The sequence below is a fragment of the Pelophylax lessonae genome (assembly GCF_965119305.1).
Source record: "Pelophylax lessonae genome assembly, chromosome: 1".
NCBI lineage: Eukaryota > Metazoa > Chordata > Amphibia > Anura > Ranidae > Pelophylax > Pelophylax lessonae.
The window spans coordinates 563960876-563985491 of NC_138768.1; the positions used below are offsets into that span (position 1 = coordinate 563960876).

General features: G+C 45.1%; 1 protein-coding gene across 8 annotated transcripts in view; it reads left to right on the forward strand.

Annotated features, from left to right (window-relative positions):
- MAPK10 (mitogen-activated protein kinase 10) overlaps window positions 1-24616 on the forward strand; it is a 328578-nt gene that overhangs the window by 184698 nt on the left and 119264 nt on the right. For 6 of the 8 annotated variants that reach the window (XM_082263012.1, XM_082263018.1, XM_082263013.1 and 3 more), the window contains one exon: window positions 4908-4979. In XM_082263012.1, coding sequence (XP_082119138.1) covers window positions 4908-4979 — 72 coding nt within the window. Of the gene's footprint in view, window positions 1-4907; window positions 5007-24616 lie in introns of all 8 variants that reach the window. The other 2 variants (XM_082263017.1, XM_082263016.1) reach the window with 1 other exon arrangement.

Below are 24616 nucleotides of genomic sequence, written 5' to 3' on the forward strand. Positions count from 1 at the left end.
GTAAATGTATGCTGTCTGTTTACGTTTGTTCTGTTTACCTCCATTATCAGGCAAGAGTTTATATTTTGCCTATCCATGCCTTTTTTCTTCAACAACTATAAATTCTTGGCTGTTCCTGTACAGCAGCTGTATCCACCTAGAGAAACATAGGCTTTTTGCATGCAGCTTCAGATGGCTCCAGCCACATAAACAAGGTGCTCATTCACAATGTATGGGCAACAGTGCCCATATGAATAAGGCCTAATGCTGCTACTACTAGAATTCCAGTGAGTGAGAGTAAGAAAGAAACAGGGTAATACATTTTCATAGGACTTAAAGTGAAATGCAAGGTAATACTTTGGTTTTCTCCCACACTCCAAAGACATGCTGGTAGGTTAATTACCACAACATACAGGGGTATACAATGTACGGTTAGCAGCAAACACACACACACATCATAGGTTTAACTGGATGGACTGGTGTCTTTTTTCAACCTCACTAACTATGTAACTATGTAACTAGTATATGTATGTTTGAATGTGAGTTAGGGACCTTAGATGGTAAGCTACTTGAGGCCTGGGACTGAGGTGAATGCATAATATATATATATACACTATGTTATCAAAAGTATTGGGACACCTGTCTTTACACATACATAAACTTTATTGGCATCCCAGTCTTAGTCTGTAGGGTCCAATATTGAGTTGGCCCACCCTATGCAGCTATAACAGCTTCAACTCTTCCGGGAAGGCTGTCCACAAGGTTTAGGAGGGTGTCTATGGGAATGTTTGACCATTCTTCCAGAAGTGCATTTTTTAAGGTCAGGCACTGATGTTGGACTAGAAGACCTGGCTCGCAGTCTCCGCACAAATTCATCCCAAAGGTGTTCTATCGGGTTGAGGTCAAGTTCCTCCACCCCAAACTCATTCATCCATGTCTTTATGGACCTTGCTTTGTGCACTGGTCAAAATCGTTTGTGGATGGGGGAATTCTGGTGTGGGGTTGTTTTTTAGTAATTAATCTATTAAAACCCTAAACATCTAGCAAAGTTTACTGTCAAAAAAAAGTTAGCATTTTTAATTATTTGCCTTTGACAGCATTTTTAACTCTCTTCCATTTTTGGATAAATTATCAAAAGTTAAAATATAAAGCACATTAATTTAGCAGTAATAGAAAATTCCTCAATTTGGGGCACTGTTATCTCTTGGGGAGAAAACTCTAATCTGTGACCATGAGAAAGACCCAAAAGCTCTATCAAATTTGTTACATATTAATTTGAAACATAGCCTTTCTAGAAAAGATCAATTTGTTTTCTTTATGTGTGCGATTTTAGCTCCAGGATACAAAATATGTGATGGAAAGAAGCAAATTCTCAGAAGTATGCCGAATTTTAATTCAGTAGTTTTTGTGCTGGGCTATTTGCCTTCAGTAGAAAAATGAATCTCTCCTGTTCTTTGTCAAATCATCTTCATGTAGAAATGCCAAACTGTCAATGCAGTGGGTTGCTACAAGGAGGCACAGACACATTAAGTATCTTTAAAGGAATAAAACTCAAAGAAATGTGCATGTTTTGCAGAGATGTACTACGTTAAATAATGTGATCACTACTGCACACCAGCCTCTGGCCACTACAGTGGGGTTACATTCTTTAGTTAGTACATTTTATTAATGTGTTAATGTCCCAATAGTGTGAAACAATGTCACATCCCCAAAGCTTTCTACCTTTTAATTTAGAAAGTTACAAGGTACAAGGCACACAAGGAGGGTTACAGAAGGAATATGGTGAATAATGGGGTTACAGGGAGGATTAGTGTAAAGTACAGGGCTACAGGGAGGGTTCATTTAAACATTTGGGTGAAATTATTATTTTTTCTCCATAATTATAAGGAGGGTTAGCATGAAGAATAGGGATTACAGAGTGGGCTAGTGAATAGGTCAGAAAGGTTTAGTGTGAAATTAAGGGTTATGGGATTAAAGTTTGGATACAGGGGTGGTAAGTGTGAAGGATAGGGTCACAATAAGGGTTAACACAAAGATCAAGGTTACATGGAGGATTTGTTTAAAAGTTAGGGTTACAGACAGAGTTGGTTTAAAATTCAGGGCTACTGATAAAATTAGTGTGAAAGTTAGGGTTACATGGAGGGTCAGTGTGGAAGTTAGTATTACATAGAGAACGTGTTGAGGTTAGGGTTACAGGAAGGATTAATGCTGAGGTCAGGTTTATAGTGAGAGTAACATTTGAGGCTAGCACTACTGGGAGGGTGAGTGTGGAGGTTAGGAGTGCAGTTAGGGTTATTATTGTAAAAACGGCTCACAGGGATGGTAAATATGAAGGATAGTGTCACAATGAGGATTAGCTTGAGGGTTAAAGTGGAAGTTCACGATAATACTAAAATCTCAAAATCTAATGGCATTAACAATCTAAGACTAACCTATCCAGCCTTGTAAAGAAGAAATTGCTATACATGCTTTTTCTGAAGCTGATCCGATCTGGCCTCCAATGGCTGAAGCTCTGTAGAAGAGAGAGCCGACAACGGCTGAGAAATGCCTAGGAAGTGACGTCACTCATAGAGTGACTATTGGGCTTCCGTTGTCAGCTGCCTCCTCTGTACCCACCTCCACAGAGAAGCCGCAGCCGTCAGCTCAGCGAGGGACCAGACCAGAGTGGCTTTAGAAAAAGTATGTATAGCAATTTCTTCTTTACATGGCTAAATAGGTTAGTCTTAGATTGTGGATGCCAGTAGATTTTGATATTTTAGTATTAGGGTGAACTTCAACTTTAACCCTCAAGCTAATCCTCATTGTGACGAGTTCAACTCGAACATCAGCTGTTCGTGTGTTTGCTGAACGCACGAACAAATGGGGCACTCGGCAATAAGAGCCCCATAATGCACTGCGCTGGTGCAGAGAATAAATTACTGATGATTGGCCAAAGCATGCACATCACCTGTATGCTTTGGACAATCACAGCACAGAGTCCTTTCAGAGCCATGGTTGGCCAAAGGAAGGCTGCCTTTAGCCAATCATGGCTCAGGGGCCAAGTCCACGCCCTACACTATATAAAGCTGCTGCTTACACGGCATCCCTGTATAGTGTATGATAATAGAGGTTAGGCAGGTGGTTAGTGGATAGTGTGTTGAGTTAGTTTAGTGCAGTCAGTGTAGTGAACAAGCATACCCCACTTTTATAATGTATAGATATGTTGTAGTCCTGGGTCCCCTCTTAGTGCTCTCCAAGTTTTGTGTCCCTGTCACTTATAGTTTATGAGCAGTGCCATGCCAAGCTGACCAAAATTTGCCATGGACGCCAATGTTAAAGACAGGGAGCAGTGCCATGTCAAGCTAACCGAGATTTCCCATAGATGCCGATGAGCACTGAAAACTGAAAATTGGTCTAGGCAGGAAGGGGGTGAAAGTGCCCTGTATTTAAGTGGTTAAGGGGAACCCTATGACAGAATGTAAAAAAAAAAAAAGTGTGGCCCCCGCAAAATCCATACCAGACCCTTATCTGAGCAAGCAGCCTGGCTGGCCAGAATGGGGGGAAGCGAGCGCCCCCCCTCCTGGACCATACCAGCCTGCTTGCCCTCAACACGGGGAGGGTGCTTTGGGGTGCCCTTTAGGGTGGGGTCTGCGGTTGGGGGGCTTATCAGAATCTGGAAGCCCGCTTTAACAAGGGTGCCCCCGGACCCCCTTATGTGAATGGATATCGGGTACATTGTACCCCTACGCATTCAAAAAAAAAAGTGTACAAAAAATAAACACAAAAGCCAGCCCCCCCCCCCACCCTCAGACCCCGAAAACCACAGCCCAGGGTTGTCCAGAAGAGGCCCTTGTCTCCATCAACATGGGGACAAGGTGTTTTGGGGGCACCTGGTATGGTTCAGGAGGGGGGGGGGGCTCGCTCACCCCCCCCATCCTGTCCAGCCAGGCTGCTTGCTCAGGTAAGGGTCTGGTATGGATTTTGGGGGACCCCACGCTGTTTTTTTTTTTTCAATTTTGGCATTATATACATTTAATTATATGGTAAAAATGGCAACAAAACAAAGAGAAACATGAAAATAAACCCTTGCCAACCTGGCAACTTACAACACACACAGGTTCCCTGGCTATCAACTAGGTGCAGGTTTTTACTGCCCCCAGAACCTATCTCCCTGTTCAAGAGGATTTTCCACACAGGCTTTGTCTCCCCACACAGTAGGGTTGCCACCTCATCCCTTTAAATCAGGAGACATATTAATTACACAGGTTCTGAGGCTAATATAATGCACATAAGGCACTTAATGAACGTGATTACCACTTTAATCAGCCACAGAACCTGTTTAGTTAATATGTGTCCTGGTTTAAAGGGATGAGGTAGCCACCCTACTGCACAGGGAAGTATCACACTTGCTAGTCTACACAGCCACAAAACTGGTTCCAGGATGGAGCAACTCTCTAAGCATGCTGGGAGTTTTTGTGGAGGCCCTAAAGAGCCAACTTACTTTAGCTGGGCTTATTACCTCCACCACTGAAGTACTTTCAGCACTTCCCCCTAGTTGAACAAATCCGTATAGAGCCTGAATCTAGGACACACATATCTGCCATCCTGGATACAACCAGGCGATTTTACCTTTTACATGTAAAAATTAGGGCTTTAGGAAGAGTTAGGTGAGAATTTGCTGCTGGAGAAGAAGAATGAAGTTGAACATGTTGCATTACCATATGTAAGAAAATCACAGGTTTACTTTAAGCCCACGCCAAACACAGAATGAGCTGTGTCATCATTGTGTAATGTAAACCCATTAAACCAACTGAAAATTAAAACATTTAAATATTGCTGAAAAGTTACAAAATGTTACAAAATGCATCAATAATGAAATTATTTTTGTTAATTTTGTTAGAAATAAATTGCTATTGGTAATGTAATTGTTATTATTATTGTTCTTGCAGGTATTTATGAGCCGGCATTTCTTATATAACTGCAGTGAACCTACCCTGGATGTGAAAATTGCCTTTTGTCAGGTGTGTGTTCCTTACAGGTAAAACAAGGTACCGTATGAATTTGTTATTCCATTTTTCTCTCCAAATTGCTTGTTGTTTGTCATTTTGTCATTTCACCATTTCATTTGTCAGTGTTCTGTTTACAGTACATGTGAATAAAGTTTATAAAGTTTGTATACAGGGGAGAATGTAACAAATCCTGCTCCAGATGTGCGGGTGCCTCTCTAGGAGGTGGAATTACTTTTATGCGTGTTTATTGATGTCATATGTGTATATGAAACCACTAATTTGTGTTGCATGGTTGTTTACCAGCTGTCAGCACTTCTTCCAATGGCTCTTTACGTGAACATTTCCAGTGGCTTTACACTATTGAATAAAGTCATTTTTCCAGCATGGAGAAAGATTTTTTGGTTCATTCCGCATATTTTCATGACTCAAAATTACTTAGTTTTAATTATTTTATCTTAAAATTCTTGCAACAGGTATGGGAATTTTTGTTGTGTGGCAAAGGAAGGAAAACCTGCCTCTTTCTCCTTTGTGAAGAGCCCATGCCAAGTACGACAGTTCATTTCTCATATTGTCTATTAACTAGGAAGTATAATAAACCTGATACTAAAATATTTATTGGAGAAAAAAATATGTGTGGAGCAGAGTAAATTAAATGACTCAAAATCACGATCAAATGTGCAAGCAAGACTCATTACAGAAATCAATAATCCATTCATTAGACTTCATTAAAACAATATACTCACAAACCTGAAGAAGAAAAATGAATACTCTGTGCACCCACATACTAATAGGTTTTTAATGAACTTGAAATCCATGCACTATAGAATATTTGATCGGTAGAATAATAAAATTCATGACATTTATGTCATGTTGAAATACTGTATTTTTGTTCTTCTTTAGAAACGTCAAACTTCTGTTTAAAATATATATCTATCATGTGAGTTATAGGTGGCCATTGTCCACCTTGTTTTTAGTTTCAATGGTTTTTCTAAGATTATCGTACAGAAAAAAAAGAGTTACAAAGGTATAGTAAACATTGTCATTTTGTGTTACGTCAGAACTTATAGTGAGGAAAGGAACCAAATACGTACATTAATATTATAAGAGTCACATATGAAGTCGAAGAGCAAATGTAGTATTAACATTAGGTTTAAGTTAAAGTTTCTACTTTCAGTTGGCAGGGATATTGTTCCCCTCCCCCAACAACCCACCTGGGAGCAAACTGTGTCATGGGGTGAGGGCGTCCACCTTGTTTGTAAAATGTCAATTACCAGATTTTCTTTGGCCAAGACAGTAGTATGACTGACCTGGAACAAGTATGCAGGAAGTAAAGTCAAAATGACACTTCCATATCTCACATGACAAGGCTCATTTAAATAAAATTGTAATATTTTAAAAAATACTTGGGGTCTTTAACCAGTTCTGGATAAGAAAGATTTGTCCCCTTAATGACCAGGCCATTTTTGCTATTCGGCACTGCGTGATTTTAACTAAAAATTGCGACACTGTACCAAGATATAATTGATGTCCTTTTTTCCCCTCAAATAGAGCTTTCTTTTGGTGGTATTTAATCACATCTGCGATTTTTATTTTTTGTGCTATTATAAAAAAAGAGCAACAATTCTGGAAAAAAAAAACAATATTTTTCACATTTTCTATATAACATTCCCAAAATAAAATGATTGAAAAATATTTTTTTTTTCATCCTTTTAGGCCAATTTGTTTTCTGCTACATATTTTTGGTAAAAAAAAAAAAAATCTCAAAAAAATAATATTTTGATTGGTTTGCGCAAAAGTTATCGCGTCTACAAACTAGGGGAAAGATTTATGTAATTTTTATTTATTTATTTTTTACAAGTAATGGCGGTGATCTACGATTTTTAGCGGGACTACGATATTGCGGTGGACAGATCGACCCCTAACTGACCTTTTTGACTCTTTTGGGGGGACCAGTGACATTACTACAGTAATCAGTGCTAAAGATTTGCACTGCTACTGTAATAATGACACTGGCAGGGAAGGGGTTAACCTAGTGGGTGATCAAGGGTTTAAATGTGAGCTTAGGGGAGTGTTTACTAACTCTGGGGGGAGGGGCTTGTGAAATGACCATAGAGACCTGTGATCCTATATAGAAGGATCCCAGGCGCTCTGTGGTCATTTCAGAGAGAAGAACATTCAGCTGACCGTCCTTCTCTCTCAGCGGGGAGCGATCGCTGGTGGCTAGCGGCAATTGCGGCCACCGGCCCCGTGCATCGGCATCTCTGCTGTCTAGTGGGGACAGGAGTGCGCCGCCGCGCGCTCGCCCCCCAGCACCACACGCACAACTGACGTAGTACTATGTAAAACTGCGGCGGACGGTTGGCAAGTGGTTAAAAGAAAAAACTGTACAGCATTTTGCCCAGTGAAAGTGCACAGAACATAACCTAATCACATTTTTTGCTTCATTTGCACAGAATAAATATACACAGGGTGAATTGCTCTTCATTTTTTTTTCTATAAATACACCACTTTGTGTTTTTTCACATCTGTGCATTAACCCAGCATTAAAAAGCTCTTGCAATTTTTCTCTGAGCAGGAGTTCCCTGTGATTAAAGCGGTAGTAAAACTATCATGTTCATATTCCACCATCTCAAGCATTGTAAAACATTGAACTTGTTGCTCTGTGCAGAATCCTTCCTATCTTCTTTGTTTCTATGAATGCTATCCTTTTCTTTGCACTAACGTCATCGGTGCATGCACACTTGTTACGATTTTTCCAGCATGCTTTTAATGCCGCAAGTCCTGTGCCGAAATGCCGGGGCTATATTGTTTTCCTTGCGCAGCGTCAGCCCTAAGATCCCACAAGACTTAACCCCATGTGACTCGCTACGTTACACAGGGGTTGTAAAGCTGGTCAGCAAAGCATGGGACTGAGCAATGAAAACTAGGCTTGGCTTAATAATTACTGAGCATGCGTGAGATTATTGACAGGGAGAAGGAGAAAGGATGGCAGTTCTTATCACATGGTATGCGAAAGACAACATTTAAAGTGGATGTAAACCCATTCATGAAATTCGACTTGGGCACATATATCTGTAGTGTTTGCCTATCTCTCTCCAAAGCCCTGAGTCCTGTGTCTTTCTGCTGCTCTGTTCCTCTGTTATCATTAGGATAACTTCTGACAAGTTTTCTGACACAGGAGATAAAAGCAGCTGAAAATTTGTGTCGGGGTGGGTGCATAGAGATAGATTAGCAGAGAGCTGGTCTATTTAGCGCAGAGCTCTGCATGTTCCTTCTTTCCTCTGCCTATGTGGAGGGGGGGGGCGGTGCCTTTCCTCCAATCAGCTGTCACACAGTGTATGCCAAGACTCCATACCCAGTGCTGGAACAGGAAGAAAAAAAATCTAACACGATGTGTCAAAAGCGGAAGACAGCAGATATACAAATAAAACCTATGTAGGGAGATTTGTATCATCTCTGTGCATCATCTGAGGCTGTTCACTTCACTGGGTATATGTGAGGGTTTGTATCCACTTATATATAGCGACGGCTGCACCCAGAAAAGTGCATAGGCATAAAGTAGGAAAATTAAAGTAAGAAGAAATGTCTAATGTGGCTTCAATTTGCTGTGCAATGTTTTAAAATGATTTAAGTCAATTCCTACCTAGTTTACTACCACTGTGGAACTGAGGAACCTATGGGGTTAAACCTCTGCATTGTGTAAAAAGGCTTTGTGACCCTGTCTTTTCTGATCCTGCCCTTTTTTTTACTGACCCCAGTCTGTCTGCTGATAGTACAGGGCCCTAGGAGACACTCTGCACATGCTCAGTTTGGTGTGTATTGCTTGGGGTTTTTTTTTTTTTGGGGGGGAGAGGGTGCTTGTGATTAGCACAGGGCCAATCAGCACTGTCCAGACAGAGGGTCAGGGGTCATGCAGCCTCATAGGACAGTCAGAGGAGAATGGAAACTCCTCCAACAAGCTTTAACCAGTGCTCAGCCAGAAACTGATAGACATGACAAGACTGCTAATGAGAAATGGTATCTAGCAATTTATATCTACTAAAATAATTGCATTTCCATGTTCTTTGTACTGTGGGAGACCAGATATAGTAAACACGGGTACTGGGTTTACCAACACTTTAAGACTGATTACTGTGCTTTCTATCCTCGGCTGCTGCAAGTATTCCAGTGGTTGGATAGGTTGATAATACCTGTTTCCCCGCTAAAGCTGGAATGCCCCCTGCTTGCTTGTAACCTCAGTTTTCAGCGTAGAAGCAAGTATTTTACACACCTACAAGTATGAGGCAGTAGCTGAGAAGTAGCAACGTGACCGCATTATTAGCAAACAGGCTGCTGGAAAAGTAAGTACATCCATGTTGATCATGAGTGTTGCTCAACCATTGCCTGTTTGACCGAACTTTAGAATTCAGAAAATTCTAAGCATCTAAGCATCTCTGAATGTACAATGTAGATTAAAGGTTGTGTCAGGCATGGTGCTTAGTTAGTAGTATGCCAGAAACTACAGATCTTGGATCCTCATACACTGCATTCTCAACATCTTACAGCTAATGCATGTTAGTTCTGTGGGCAAAAACACATAAACAGAACAGCTAAACTCATTCAAGCTAACAGGAAGTCCACATACAGTATGCTTAAATTGAGTGACTATTCTTCTTAAAATTAGACAAATGCAGGTTGGGGAAAAAAGAAAATGTAGTCTAGTCTTAAAGTGGTTGTAAAGGCTCAAGAATGCATAATACTTACCTGAGCCTGATCTTCCTACAGTAATGTGCACAAGAGCCTCAGCTTTCCGGTGAGTCTCCCTCCTCACTGGCTGAGACAGCAGTGGGAGCCATTGGCTGTCAATCACAGCCAGTGAGCCAATGAGGAGAGAGAGGGAGTTTGGCTGAACCGCGGATCTGTGTCTTAAAAAACCACAGCTCATGCAAGCTGCTTTCTTTGGGGGGGACTTGGCCAGAGGGAGGAGCCAAGAGCGCTGGCAAGGGACCTGAGAAGAGGAGGATCAGGGCTGCTTTGTGCAAATCCAACTGCACAGAGCAGGTGGATATAAAAAAAAATGAAAGCATTTAAAGCGGAGTTCCAGCCATTTACTCACCTGTCCAACGGTCCAGCGATGCGGCCGCCGGAAGCCTCGATCCTCTCCCTCGGCGCCGGCATCACTGCTGTGGGCACCCGGCTGTTACAGTTTGCGGCTTCACAGCCGGGTACCCACTGCGCATGCGCGAGTCGCGCTGCGCGCCGTGATTGGCCGGCAATCTTCTGGGACCTCTGACGTGTCCCAGAAGATTGCAGGGAGGGAGGGGGAGAGGAGAACTTCCGCTCAGGGCGCCGCGGCGCTCCGAGCGGAAGTGGGAGCGAGTACCTGTCAAAACTAGGTACCCGCTCCCCCCCCCAAAAAATGACATGCCAAATGTGGCATGTCGGGGGGTCAGGACTCCCTAAAGCGGAAGTTCCACTTTTGGGTGGAACTCCGCTTTAATAACCATTTACCATTCAGAGAGCATAACTGGGATATGTAATATGCAGTATGTCCTGTGTTAATGGTAAAAGCAGGTTGTGCTCGTTTATTGCTGTAGAATTTTTTTCCATAGATATGAATTAGGTGTCTTGTTAACATTTCAGCATAATTTAATCACTTTACGACCGCCCACCGCAGATATACTGCGGCAGGCAGCCGCTCCTGGGTAGGTATACGTCGCTCGCTCTCAGGAGGCTAGGGGGTGAGCGCTCGCCGCCGGTGGCACGCTCCCACCTCTGCTCTTTAGCGGGGAAGCCGTTGCATGTGTCAGGAGGCTCCGATTGCCGCCTGACACCTGCGATCGTTCCCCGCTGAGAGAGAAGAACGGTCAGCTGTTGTAAACACAACCGACCGTTCTTCTCCCTGCAAAGATCATAGAGCCCATGTGATCCTGCTATATAGGATCACATGTATCTATGGTCATTTCAGAATCCCCCCACAGTTAGAATAACTCCCCTAGGCTCACATTTGATCACCCCTTGATCACCCATAATGTTAACCCCTTCCCTGCCAGTGTCATTATTACAGTAACAGTGCATATTGTTAGCACTAATTACTGTATTAATGTCACTGGTCCCCCCAAAAGTGTCAAAAATAGCAGTCAGGGGTCTAATCTGTCCGCCGCAATTTCGTAGTCCCACAAAAAAACGCAGATTGCCGCCATTACTAGTAAAAAAAAACCAATAAAAATGACATACATTTTTCCCGTTAGTAGACACGATAAATTTTGCGCAAACCAAACAAAATACGCTTATTTCGATTTTTTTTACCAAAAATATGTAGCAGAAACAAATTGGCCTAAAATGTTAAAAAATTTGGATTTTTAAATTTTTTTTTGTGAATATTATATAGCAGAATGTGAAAAATATTGTTATTTTTTCAAAATTGTCACTCTTTTTTTGTTTATAGCGCAAAAAATAAAATCGCACAGGTGATCAAATACCACCAAAAGAAAGCTCTATTTGTGGGAAAAAAAAGGACATACATTTTATTTGGGTACAGCGTCGCACGACCGTGCAATTGTCAGTTAAATTAACACAGTGCTGAATCACAAAATAGGGCCTGGTCATTAAGGGGGCAAATCCTTTCCGGTCTTAAAGTGGATAAATACCACAGCATACCTGGCTATGGTTTCTGCCATGTTTAGTCCTTTTGGGTTCTATATAGATGTACCTAATAAAGTGGGCATTTATTGTATATGCAGCAAATATTATATTTATATTCATCGTATATTCCTATTTATTATAAACAGGTTCATACTGTGTGTTGCAGTATCACATTATATCGCACATGTACAAGCCTTGTATAGCAGCATCAAAAGTGTCAGTGCAGGTCCACCATTTTTCTAATGAAACATATACTCCCCTACTCCCCATCTTTATTATTAGCAGACCAATATAAAACACAGAGGGCCACCAGTAGGTTATTGAATAAGCACCATAGTTAGTTACCAAATCAGAGTAATATATAAAGTGGTACTAACAGAATGATGGCAGTTTTATAGAACTTTACATCTCCTGAATTCAGAGTTGTCACTCTTATGTAGGCTATGTGTGGTTATTAATATTGTCCCTGCTGATTCACAAGCCTGTAACCTGCATCTAGCCACACCAATTTTATTCACTACTTTTTGGGTGGACAGCACCACCTCTGTTGCTAAAACCCTCCCACTTTAAGCTGCAGAATCCGGGAGGGGGGTATGTGTGATGCATCTAAAGGAGGGTTTGGCTCAGTAGCAAAGAAAGATTGTGTTTACTTTATGAAGTTTGTGCATCACATTTGCTTAGGTCCCAACTGTTCCTGATTTCAAGAAACTGTCCCTCTGTCCCTCTTTCCTCTTCATTAGTCCCTAAGTTTTGGTCTGATTTATATAATTCTATATAACATGCACTACTTATCTATCCACACATATTTTATAATGCTAAATCTTTCTTCCAATTAGTAAATTGCTTCCTCTGTATATTCCAAAAGTCAATATAAAGGAATAGTAGTAGGTTTAACCAGTAATTTTTATATAATTCTCCTTTAAGAGGGTGTGGCAGGGGGTGTGTTCTATGCCTGCATACAGTATGTCTGCTAATAGATGTCCCTCATTCCCATCTCAGAAAGTTGGAAGGTATGCATTTGGGATTTGAGACTTGTTTTAAACAGGAGCCTTTAATTGTGTTTTAAAGCTGAACTCCAGGGACAAATAAATCTTTACCTTTGCAGTGGTTCCCCCTCCCGCCTAGGGGGAACCACTGCAAAGGTAAAGGTAAAGGTGATAATTTTGCCTAGGGTATGAAGAATGAGGTCATTTGTGTAATTGGTTCACTGAAGCCCCTTCCCTTCACTGCCCAATCAGTTGCAGCAGAGGGTCCATCTATTACTTGGACCATCAGACAGCGAAGAAGAGCACCAGCAATTGTGAGTGTGAGGTATAAGATACGGGGGCGTGGCCGAACCGGGCATGTGAGAGGACTCAACTCACGGAGCTCCCGCACTTGATCCTACAATCTCATCCTTTTCCCCGGCCGGATTAACCTATATTGCAGGACGTTCGCCATCCGGGGGTCCCCGTGATCATCCTGGTGCCTCTTGCTCCCCGCTGCGTGCCCAGATACCGGAGATCCCGGAGGACTACAGGGTGAGCCCCGCTGGCGCGGCCGACCATCTCCTGCCATCCTCCTTGCCCGGTCCATCCACGGGCTCCATCCCACCCCCAAGTGTCTCCCCCGCACCCCGGGTACAGCCTCCTGCCTGTATTTTTCGAGAGAGGCTTGGATTTGTGGAGATCCGTTTTGCGGCCTAGTCGCGGGCCGAAGCCGCGGACTTTCCTGAGGCCGGCGGGCCGATCGCGGAGGCGCCTGGACGTCCGTGGACCGGGTGAGCTGCCGATCCTGTCCTCTTTGTCTCCTCTGCCTCCTGATTGCTCCGGACTACCTCCTGCTGCTCCCTCCACCATTGGAACTCTGAAGTAATATCCCAGCTCTGCGCTGCTCCTTGCCTGTGATTACAAGTGCAGCCACCCCTCCATACATCAGGCTGCGTCTCCCTCTCCTCTCCTGCATTTCTAGCCTGACCTGCCTTGCTCGGGAGAGCCCGTGCTGTCCCACCCCCTCCTCCCCTCTGCAGAAATACCGCCATGACTCGCGGCAGCAAACCTAAAGAGGACAACACAATCTCAGCGGCCCTTCAAGATGGCGCTGGCCCATCAACCCCACAGCGTGTCCTGCGTGGCCCTGACAGGCAGAAGGAGGCTGCGGTGAAGCCCAAAACGACCCGTCCCGCAGGTAAGGACGCTGCTGGGGATATCTTACTTTATGCTAAGAAGCTGTCGGAACTCAGGGATCAGGAGGCTGGGGACTGTGCTCAGGCTGACAATGGGGGGCGCCCCGATGCAGTCTTGCAGGGCCTGGGGGCTGCTCCGCAGCCAATGCTGACTGACTGGGACCTGGACGCAGATGAGGGGGTGACGGAGGAGGAACAACAACCTACGCTTAGCCAAATACTTCGTGCGGTGCACAAATGTACTGCCTCTGTGAATAATGTTCAGGAGCGGTTGGGGGGTCTCACTGAAGAAGTGGCTCTCCTTCGCCAAGACCTACAAAAGATCCGTGAGCGCACTACTGCTGCGGAAAGCCGTATTAGTGACCTGGAGGACCAGCTGCCAGCGCTGCTCACTGAATCCAGAACAACTGCGAGGCAGGTCCAGATCAATAAAGACAAGACGGATGATATAGAAAATCGTTTGCGGCGCAACAATGTGCGCATTGTGGGACTCCCGGAGAAGGTGGAGGGCAGAGAACCCACTGAGTTTGTTGAAACCTGGCTCTGTGACATCTTTGGCAGGCAATCCTTCTCGCCTATGTTTGCGGTGGAAAGGGCCCATCGGGTCCCCACCAGAGCATTGCCGGGCAACGCCCCCAGGCCCATGATGGCCAAGCTGCTGCACTACAGGGACAGGGAGAAGGTGCTGAGGCTGGCCAGGGAAAAGGCAGAGGTCAAGTTCAATGGGGTACGGGTGTCTTTCTACCCGGACTTCTCTGCAGAAGTCCAAAAGCAGCGAGCAAGATTCACCGATGTTAAGCAACGTCTCCGTCGCCTTGGACTCATATATGCTATGCTATACCCAGCCCGTTTGCGGGTCACCGCGGAAGGTAGAGGGCACTTTTTTGATACTGCTGCAGACGCGGCGAGTTGGCTCGACATTAATGAACCCGCCCTCCGTCAACGCCAGCGAGCTGCTCCTGATGAGTAAGGGGCGCCACGATGTGGACTTTGCATCTCTATGTGTTTGGACCCTCTGAAAGATTGCCCCGGCCGGGGTGCGTATCCTTTTTGTGATGGCACAGCTGTACTTCAACCAGCGAATACCTCTTCTAGTTCCGGTGTTCTGGTAAATGCATCTTCCCTGGATTACAAAATGCACGGTGCGCGGTTGTGCACATCAGGTTGGCGGGCCACTACTGGTTTGTGGGGCTGTTGTCCACGGAAAGCAGACTGGTTCTCCTGCCCGCCTCCTGTGGTTTGATGGGGCACCGTTGTGCCTTGTCCCGTTGGACTGTGGTCCTTTCTTCTTTCTTTTTGTTTTTGAGGAATCGCACATACCATTGATTTTGACAGCAACTTGGCTACGGACCTTTGGGGTGACTCCGAGCACCCTGCTTCTGCTACTTTCCGGACCCCTACCCAGGGCATCTGTTTTGGTGGCAGGGGACGGACACATGCTACCCTTCACTACATGGCTGGACTACCTATAGTCTCATGGAACGTGAGGGGTCTTGGATGCCCTCAAAAGAGGGCCATGATAGCTGCTCAATTACGCAAGTACCACCCAGCGATTATAGGACTGCAGGAGACTCACCTGGTAGAGGACTCTGTAGGCTGTTTGAGATATTCCTGGGTGGGGCGAGGCTACCACTCCACTCACTCTTCTTATTCCAGGGGGGTGAGTGTTCTGGTGCATAGGGCCATTGCCTTCCAGGAGTTGGGGGTGAGGGTGGATCCTGAGGGTCGCTTTGTATTTCTGCATTGTAAAATATTTCAGGTCACCTGTGTTTTAGCGGTGGTATATATTCCTCCTCCATTCTCTTCCCGGGTGCTTCGCGAATTTCTAGAGTTTACAACGGGTGTGGCGGATGTACCCCTTTTTGTAATTGGTGACTTTAACGGGATCTTGGACCCTGTCAGAGATAGGCACCCGCCTGCTGTTCCCCCGGTTTCCGTGAGGGGTACTGCTCTCTCGCGCTTTCTGGGGGAGCTGGGTTGGGTGGATGTTTGGCGCTCCCGGCATCCTGGCGTGGTCCAATTTTCCTGCTTCTCTAAGACCCATTCCTCCTTATCCCGTATCGACCTGTGCGTGGGCACTGGTGCTGCGCTCGCGCTGGTGGAACGGGTGGAGTACGCTCTGAGGGGGATTTCGGACCACTCCCCGTTGGTGGTCTGGATAACAGTGCAGCCCCAGACCGGTCTGCGAAGGGCCCCTTGGCGCCTGAATGCTTTCTGGCTGAAGCTTTTTCCCCCAGATACTGATATTTCCGCTGAGGTCTCTCGTTTTTTTCTGCATAATGACCGGTTCCCTGACGCCCTTGTACGGTGGGATGCATTTAAATGTTTCCTCCGGGGTATCCTGATTACCAATATTAAGAAAGTGCAAAATGCCTCTAAAGATTTTGAAGAGCACTTGGCTCAGCGAACCCGTGATTTGGAGGAGGAGTATATTGTCAACCCTTCGGATGTAACGCGAGATGCATGGTTGTCTGCACAGAGGGTGTGGGTGGGAGAGGTGCAGTCTAAGGCAGATAAGAAACGTTTCTTTGCTAAAACTACCTTCTATGAGGAGGGGGAGCGGACGGGCCGCCTGCTGTCACGCATCGTGGGAGTGCGCCCCTCAGCCCCCCCCATTGGTGCCCTCAAGTTGTTGGGTGGTCGGATAGCCAACACACCTGAAACCATTATGTCTGAACTGGTGCGCTTTTATTCTGATTTGTATTCCTCTAGGGTGTCTTATGCACCGGCAGACCTTCGGCGGTATTTGGACGCAATCTCCCTCCCGCGGCTGACGGAGCATCAGTGTGCAGATCTGGAGGCTCCCATCACTGTGGATGAGCTGAGAGAGGCGGCTGCTCTCTTCCCGAGTTCTAAGGCTCCCGGTGATGATGGCCTCCCGGTCGAAATCTATCAGCAATATTCTGAGGTGCTTGCTCCTGAGCTGCTGAAGGTCTTTAATGCGGCTAGGGAGGCGGGTGCTCTGCCAGACTCCATGACCAGGGCTAGTATTGTCTTACTGCTTAAGCCGGGTAAACCTGCATCAGACCCGGGCTCCTATAGGCCCATTTCTCTACTCCAGACTGATGTGAAAATACTGGCAAAGGTTTTAGCTAGGAGGGTTAATACTATTATTGCACATGTTGTCCATGAGGATCAGGCGGGCTTTATGCCCAATAGGTCCACTGCAATTAATCTTCGCCGTCTGTATGTAGCCATGCAGACACCGGCAGATAATGAGGGGGATAGGGTGCTGTTATCGCTGGACGCCAACAAAGCGTTCGACAGCGTAGAATGGGACTACTTATGGGCAGTGTTGGAAAAGTTTGGGTTTGGCCCTATATTTATCTCCTGGGTGAGATTGCTTTACTATCATCCGCAGGCTTCCATTAGGGATGGTGGCAGGATGTCGGAGCACTTCTGTCTGGGGAGAGGCACTAGGCAGGGATGCCCACTGTCCCCGCTTCTATTCGCACTGGCTATCGAGCCGCTGGCGGCTACCATTAGAAATCAGGACTCCATAGTTGGGTTTCACTATGGCCCCCTTCGGGAGAAGATTCTGCTATATGCGGATGATATGCTCCTGATGCTTGGGGACACTGGTGCCTCTTTACAAGCCACTATGGCCACCATACAGGATTTTGGCCGATACTCTGGCCTCACTATCAATTGGTCCAAGTCGGCCTTGTTGCCGCTGGATAAACCTGGGGATCCTCTCCTGGGAACGCTCTGTCCAGTACCTGTGGTAACTAGTTTTAAATACTTGGGGATAGTGGTTTCCGCAGATCTGCTTCAATATTGTCATCTAAATGTCCACCCACTCCTGGCTCGGTTTCGCGACACAATTAAGGTCTGGAACAAGCTGTGGTTATCGGCTGCTGGTAGGGTGAACCTGATAAAGATGGTTCTGATGCCGCAACTCCTGTACTTCTTACACAACTCTCCCGTAGTCATTACGCTGAAAATCTTCCGGGTAGTCAATACGTTGTTTAGGTCCCTTATCTGGCAAGGGCGGGCGGCGCGGATCCGGATTGAGCAATTGCAGAAACCCAGGGACATGGGGGGCCTTTCTCTCCCCAATCCTTGGATTTATTATCTAGCCTCTCAGCTGCAGCACTTGGTTGGGGCTGTGGCTGGAACGGGGGGTGGCCCTGCTCTGACACTGATGGGGCATTTCACAGGTGCCCACGGCATTCCTGAGGGGTTGGAGGCTCAACTCTTTGCTAAATCTAACAAACTCCACCCTACCTATAGACTTCTTCAGAAGGTCTGGGATAAGGCCAGACAGTTACAACAGGTTACCGGCTACACTTCTTATAGTCCCATATGGCATAATCGCACATACCCTGAGCTGGACAAGCTGGATCAGGCTGGAAGGTGGCTGCAGTTTGGGGTTTCCCACATTAAACACGTTCTGCTCAATGGGGCGCTCATACCCTTTGAGCAACTGCAACTTCGGTTCTCCTTGCCAAATACTATGAGGTTCTATTACCTGCAACTTCAGCATGCATTCCGGGCACAGCCTTCCTTGTCCCACTCCAGCTTGTCCTCCACACCGGTATTTTTCCTCATGGAGCAGTATACTTCTACTAAGGGTTTTATATCAGCCTGCTATGCAGCCTTATTGGCTCTATATCTGGACAGATATCCCTGTAAGGCGTGTGACCAGTGGGGCGGGGATGTGGGGGAGATACCTGCTGAGCAGTGGGAGGAGGCCTTGGAGTCAGTTAAAAAGTGCTCGCTTAATGTTTCCCATCAAGTGTCCCAGCTGTATATCCTTCTACGGGTACATCATACCCCGGCGAAGTTGTTTGCTATGGGTATCCGATCGGACAATATGTGCAATAGATGTGAGAGAGAGGTGGGGGACCTAATTCACCTGTTATGGAGATGCCCAAAACTGCATCGGTACTGGACCTCAGTGACCTCCACTATTAACAAAGTTCTAGGCTTGGCGATCCCTGTGGATCCCAAGCACTGCCTCTTGGGTATATTGGATCACATTATAGATGATAGATATTTGCGAGAGGCGGCTGCGCGAGCTCTGTTTCAGGCTCGACTGCTTATTCTCCGACATTGGGTTGATCGGGATCCTCCTACATTTCGGATATGGCTGGAGCGACTGGGCGCCACCCTTCGCATTGAAAAGTATATTTACCTGCATAGAGGTGCCCCGGCTAAGTTCCAGAAAATCTGGGGAGTCTGGCTGGGTTCTCCGGGGATGGCTCCTACCGACCTGGTCCTCGACCGTCTGCTGCTTTAGGTGATTGGAGGGGGGGGGGGGCCTCTGGTGGTATGTGTTGTGAGAGCTGCTTTGATTTTGATGCATGACTGTTTTTTTTTTTTTTTTTGGTTCAGGCTGCTCTCTGATTTCTGAGGTATAAGATACAGAAAGTATATCACCCTATCTATCATTCCCCACTGCATTTTTCCGGTCCCTTTACTTAAGCTTTAATAGACTAGAACTCAGAAACAAGTTATTATAACCACAATGTCACTTGTTTATTAAAACGAATGTGATCATCACCATCTCTATATTTTTTTTTGTATTGCAAGTCCAATTACCTGTATGAGTGAAAGATAAGCTAGGAATGCTGGCATGGGTTGCTACTCTTTGCAAATTGCTCTTTTCCTTATCCTTATAAGCCTTTAAGTGAGGATTTCTAGTCTGTCTGTCCTAATCCCAAAGTCAAATTATGAATGATTCTTATTTTGGTTTTGCCATTTGATTTAGCAAATTAAAAGTTGTGAGCCGAATACAATTTTTGCCATGAACTAAAAATATTTCAATGATTTCCATGATATCGCAGTATTTATTGCTCTTTTTTCAAATTTTATGGAAATGGGGTTTACTGAAAAAACATATGTGTTCAAATATTTAATAATGTACACACAAACTAAATATATGACTTTGAAATGTTCTTTTAGCTAAGTTACCACAATATTAGCGAACATTTTTTCAAATATAAATTTTATTGAGGCAAGGAAGACGAGATATACAAAATGATATGCAAGCAGTGAGGTAACCAAAGCAGATAACAATCATGAAAGAGAGCATACTTGCATAGATAAATGACTTACTAGTGAAAAATCTCAGTTCTTCCCCAGCTATCTTTTACAAAAGGGAAGAGAGTAGATGAGAGAAAAAGGTGGAAGAGAGATGAGAAGAGGAAGGGAGAGAAGAGAGAGAGAAGAGAAAATAAAAAGGGGGGTATAGAGGGTGAGGAGGGTGTCCAGCCAGGATTGACTTGAGATGGGAGGGGTATGTTCCATCTTGAGAAAACTACATTCCCAGCAGGGCGGCCCCCTCCATCAATACAACAAATAGGTCCCAGTTTTGCCATAATTTGGAGTATTTCTCGTGTTGATTTTGGGAGGACAGAACAAGGTCCTCCATCTTACTAATATCCTCCACCCTATGCACCCAACTCGTGACCGTGGAAGGTGAAGACTGTTTCCACTGAAGGGGGATACAGGATTTGGCAGCATTAAGGATATGTCTGATAAATGACTTTCTGTAGGAAGACGCTGGTATGTCCGAGAGATGCAATAAAAAGAAGGCAGGGTCATTTGAAATATGATGGTCAGTAAGAGTCTGTACAATCCTGCGTACTTCCGACCAAAAGTGTGATAGCAATGGACAGGACCAGAAAATGTGCAACAGGGTGCCCTCAGCCCCCCGACATCTCCAGCAGCGGTCCGACACCTCCGGGAAACACTTGTGAAGTTTTTTGGGTGCATAGTACCATCTGGTGGAAAGTGTAAAAATGGTCTCCTGCAGTTTGGTGCATATTAAGGATTTGGGCATAAATCTAAGTATGTATCGTATTTGCTCTGGATAGAAAATGTGACCAAGGTCGATTTCCCATCTACGCACCCAGGGCAGGTCAGGCTGGTCAGTCAGGGAGATGAGAAGACCATACATTTTAGAGAGAGAACCTGGGAGGATGTTCTGCCCAGGGCAAAGATCCTCGAAGGGTATCAAGGGGCGGCTGAAGGAACTCGGGGATAGCAGAGAGTGGAGAAAATAGTGTACTTGTAGAGCGTTCCAAAATAGGAGTTTCAAGGGGCCCCCGGGCGTCCGTAAGGTGGAGAATGGAAGGCCATTGAGTATTCAGAAGGAAATGAGAAGCTTGAAATGTGCCGGAGTGGCGCAAGAGTGTGAACGGCTGTGCTAGAGCGCCTGGAGCAAATTTGGGATTACCTAACACAGGGTATAGGGGGGACTCTGTGGTAAAGAGCCCATGTAGGGTACATATACATTCACAAATCTGCAGGGTAACACCTATCAAAGGGTGGGCCTTCAAGGCTGGGGGCAAGTCATGGAACACCCAAGGGGACCTACATAAAATGAAGGGTGTTTGGGCTTGTTCAATTTGCAAGGAAAGTTTGGTATTGAAGTGCCGACACCAATCAAGGACTCTGCTGAGTTGTAAGGTTTGATGGTATTTTTTAATGTCTGGGAGTGTGACTCCCCCATACAACTTAGGAAGGGTAAGGAGGTGTCTTGGGAGCCTGGGTTTTTTATGGGACCAAATAAATTTGAGGAAGAGGGAGTGGATCTGCTTGAAGAATGTGGGCGAGTAGAGATTGAAGAAGGCTCTCACTGTCCTTTTTGATGAGCGAGCCATGTTTAATTAAAACTCCCCATAGAACGGATTTATAGGCCTATGTCACAGTCTGGGGTGTCGTTAATCTGAAAATAGGTTTGTAGTTCATTGGTAACATCAGTAAGAACATCCGGTCACTGAAGGAGGCTCTCGTTTAACCTCCACACCCTGGAGGAGGCCAATGAGGCCTCACCCAGGCGGTAGAACATAAGAAAGATGATCAGACCATGTGATGCTAACAATGGAATTGTGAGTGACAGCGTGAATTTGGCTGTGAGGCACAATAAAATATTAAATTCTGGAGTACACCTTGTGTTGGGTTAAAAAAGAATGTAAATGCCCTCTATCTTAGGGGGTGTAGATGCCAAACGTCAATCAGTTGTGACTTGTGTAAGGATCGGTGGATTTTTTTGTTGACCTGGGGAGGTATCACTGTAATCCCCAAGGAAGTGTCCACAGAGGGTACCAGGGGAACTTTGAGATCCCCTGGCCCTCTTGAAAGTCTGCCAGTCTGTCTAAGGTGTGGGAGATGAACGCGTCCTGTTGCGAGTTGGGTGCATAGACAGAAACCACAGTAAGCAAGATATCTCCTATGAGGCCCTTTACGATGACAAAGCGACCATTTGGATCTAAAAGCGAGTAGGGCTATTTCGACCCTCAAGCGTTTCAAATCATTGAGTAACATACGCCGCTTCTCCTGTATATTAGCATTCAGGGAGAAAATGGTAAGGTCAACCATAACAAAACACCAAGGAGGGGGGGAGAGAGAGAAGGTCCTCTGTGCCGTGGCCTCCGGCAGCCCCCCGTAGCTGTAGATTGTTACGCCAGCTGCGGTCCTCCATGTCCTCCATATGGAGTTGTAGGGAGATGGCAGATTGTATGTGAATGTCCTGGGCAGACTCTAGGAAATTGGGATGACCCTCCAGCGCAGAGAGGGAGGTTTCCCTTACGGTCACAAGGACCTTCTTGGTCAGCTCCTGAATTTCCCACCGGGGTGCCATCTCTATGCAGCCTATCAGTGATTCAATGTCCGCTTTGGTGGGCAATGCCAGGAGCAGTGCACAGAGCTCTGATTCCGTTTGCTGAGGAGGACGCCACTGCGAAGAGGAGTGGAAACCGGAGCTTGGGAGCATGGGTAAGTCAGATCCAGTCTCTGATGCAGAGGAGGCCGCAGAAGGTGAGCCACGTGGCTCCGCCATATTAGAAGTGGGGGGTGGTGGCCTGGAAAGAGGGAAAAAACGGCTCATTTCCTCAGATGTAGTGGCCAATCTGGTAGCCCTGGAAGCACTCTTCGCTCTCCTCTTAATGTTCACGATCATAGAGTATTTTGGGGATCAAGGTTTGCAAGGCTGGAGAGGAGATGGACTGGAGCTCAAGGCAAGCCCACCCTCACTCGGCCATGTCCAAGCCATGCCCCATTATCAAATATTTTGATAGTATTAGGTGGTGCCATGGTGTGAGTATAGAAAAAAAGCACACAAGATTGAGAGTTTCTGTACTGTACCAAATACCCAGTTTTCTCCAGGTTTTTAATCCCGAATCAAGGTCTGGCTTCAAGGTGTCTTGGGTGGGACAAATCCTTCAATCCTGTGTCCAGGTCTTACTGCAGACCAGCAGGTTTTGTTAATGTGCAGGTGTGCACATTTTTTATAAGTAAGGAGCTAGGAGGTGTGTATTTCTGCCAGGAGGCTGAGGTGCTCTACTTGAGAGACTTCACTCCATTTTGGAGTGATTCTTTGTCCAACCAACTGAGAGAGTTGAGGCAGCTAGGAGATTTTGGGAGACTAAGAAAGCTGGGACAAATAGGCGAGTCCAGGGGACTGAGGGAACGTGTAAGTCGTAGAGGATTGAGAGAGCCTGGGGTGTTAGAAGAACCCCTTCTGAGGGGCCAGGAGTGGGCCTGTACACTTGGGGACTGTGACTACAAGCTGAGGAAGCCAGAAAAGATGAGATGGTGATACCAGAGGCAAAAGCAGTGGTGCTGCTGGCATTTTCTGTTATGTTTTGCTGTGTGAAACTGAAATCCCCTGCATGGGAAACCACTGTATTGAACTTGCACTTTTCATTTTTACAAAAAAAAGCCCCTTCCTTACAACTGGTTTGTTATGGCTGTCAGATTTCTGCAGCAGTCAACTGTGTCTAGGCTCAAAACCGCTGCTTATTGCTCTGTGTGCGGCTACATGAAATCAGCAAATGTTGATCGCATAATCTGGTCATTCCATCAGCAAGAATCGACACAATATTGCTGTAGGAATCCAGCGGCCACAATAAACTGTCAATGTGAAAGGAGCCTAAAAGTGGGCCCGCCAAGCCCTTAACCACAGTTCAGACTGACATGAACTCATTAGAAAGCATCTACTATTGAACTAAACAACCCCAATATGACAACATATATTATCAAAATGTATACAGTAGTATAATGTGCACAATATTAGTTTAATTAGAGTCAAAATGGTATTTATTTAATGATGTCACATATTGTTCTTGTCAAGAAATATCTAATTGGGAATTGTCATTATTGTTAGAATTTATTGCCTGCAAAATAGGTTTCCTCCGGGTACTCCGGTTTCTTCCCACACTCCAAAGACATATTGGTATGTTAATTCACTCTCAATTAACCCTAGTATGTACTGTATATTCCCCTGATGATATCATATCTGACAAATTGCGTAGAGCGGAGCCCAAAGTTATGTTAGATTTTTTTGCTATATTGCCTACCCATCAGTTGGACTGCTTTTAGACGTCCCATACTGTAGGTTTAAGACTTCCTGTGTCCCTCAATAGACCAAAATGAAATTTTTACTCATTGTAAAATACTTTTTTTGGAGTCCATTTAGAGAGACATGTCCAATTCATCTGTGTTTATATTGATGCTGTTGGTGCTACAGATCTTAGGCATTCTGGTTGTGGGCGAGATTATCTTGTTGTGGCTAACAGATTTTGTCCATTTTTGTCCATTTCTTCTGTAGGCAGCAGTAAAAACCAAAAAAAATCAAACTTCCTGTGTCCCTAAATGAATTAATCTGCTTTAAATTCCAACTCATTAGGCAGATAGAGAAATAATCACATACATTTTTTATTATTAGTGGTCTTAAAAGTTCAGTTTTAGCTTTACTCAATCACTGTAATGCAGATAGATTTTACTCCGCTTTCCAATTTATCTGTCTTTGTTATTTTAATAATAAGCAATTGGCAAAGAATATATTTTTATTTTTTTAGCATTCATCAAATGTTCATTGAGATTTTTGCATACAGACACATTTTTGTATCAT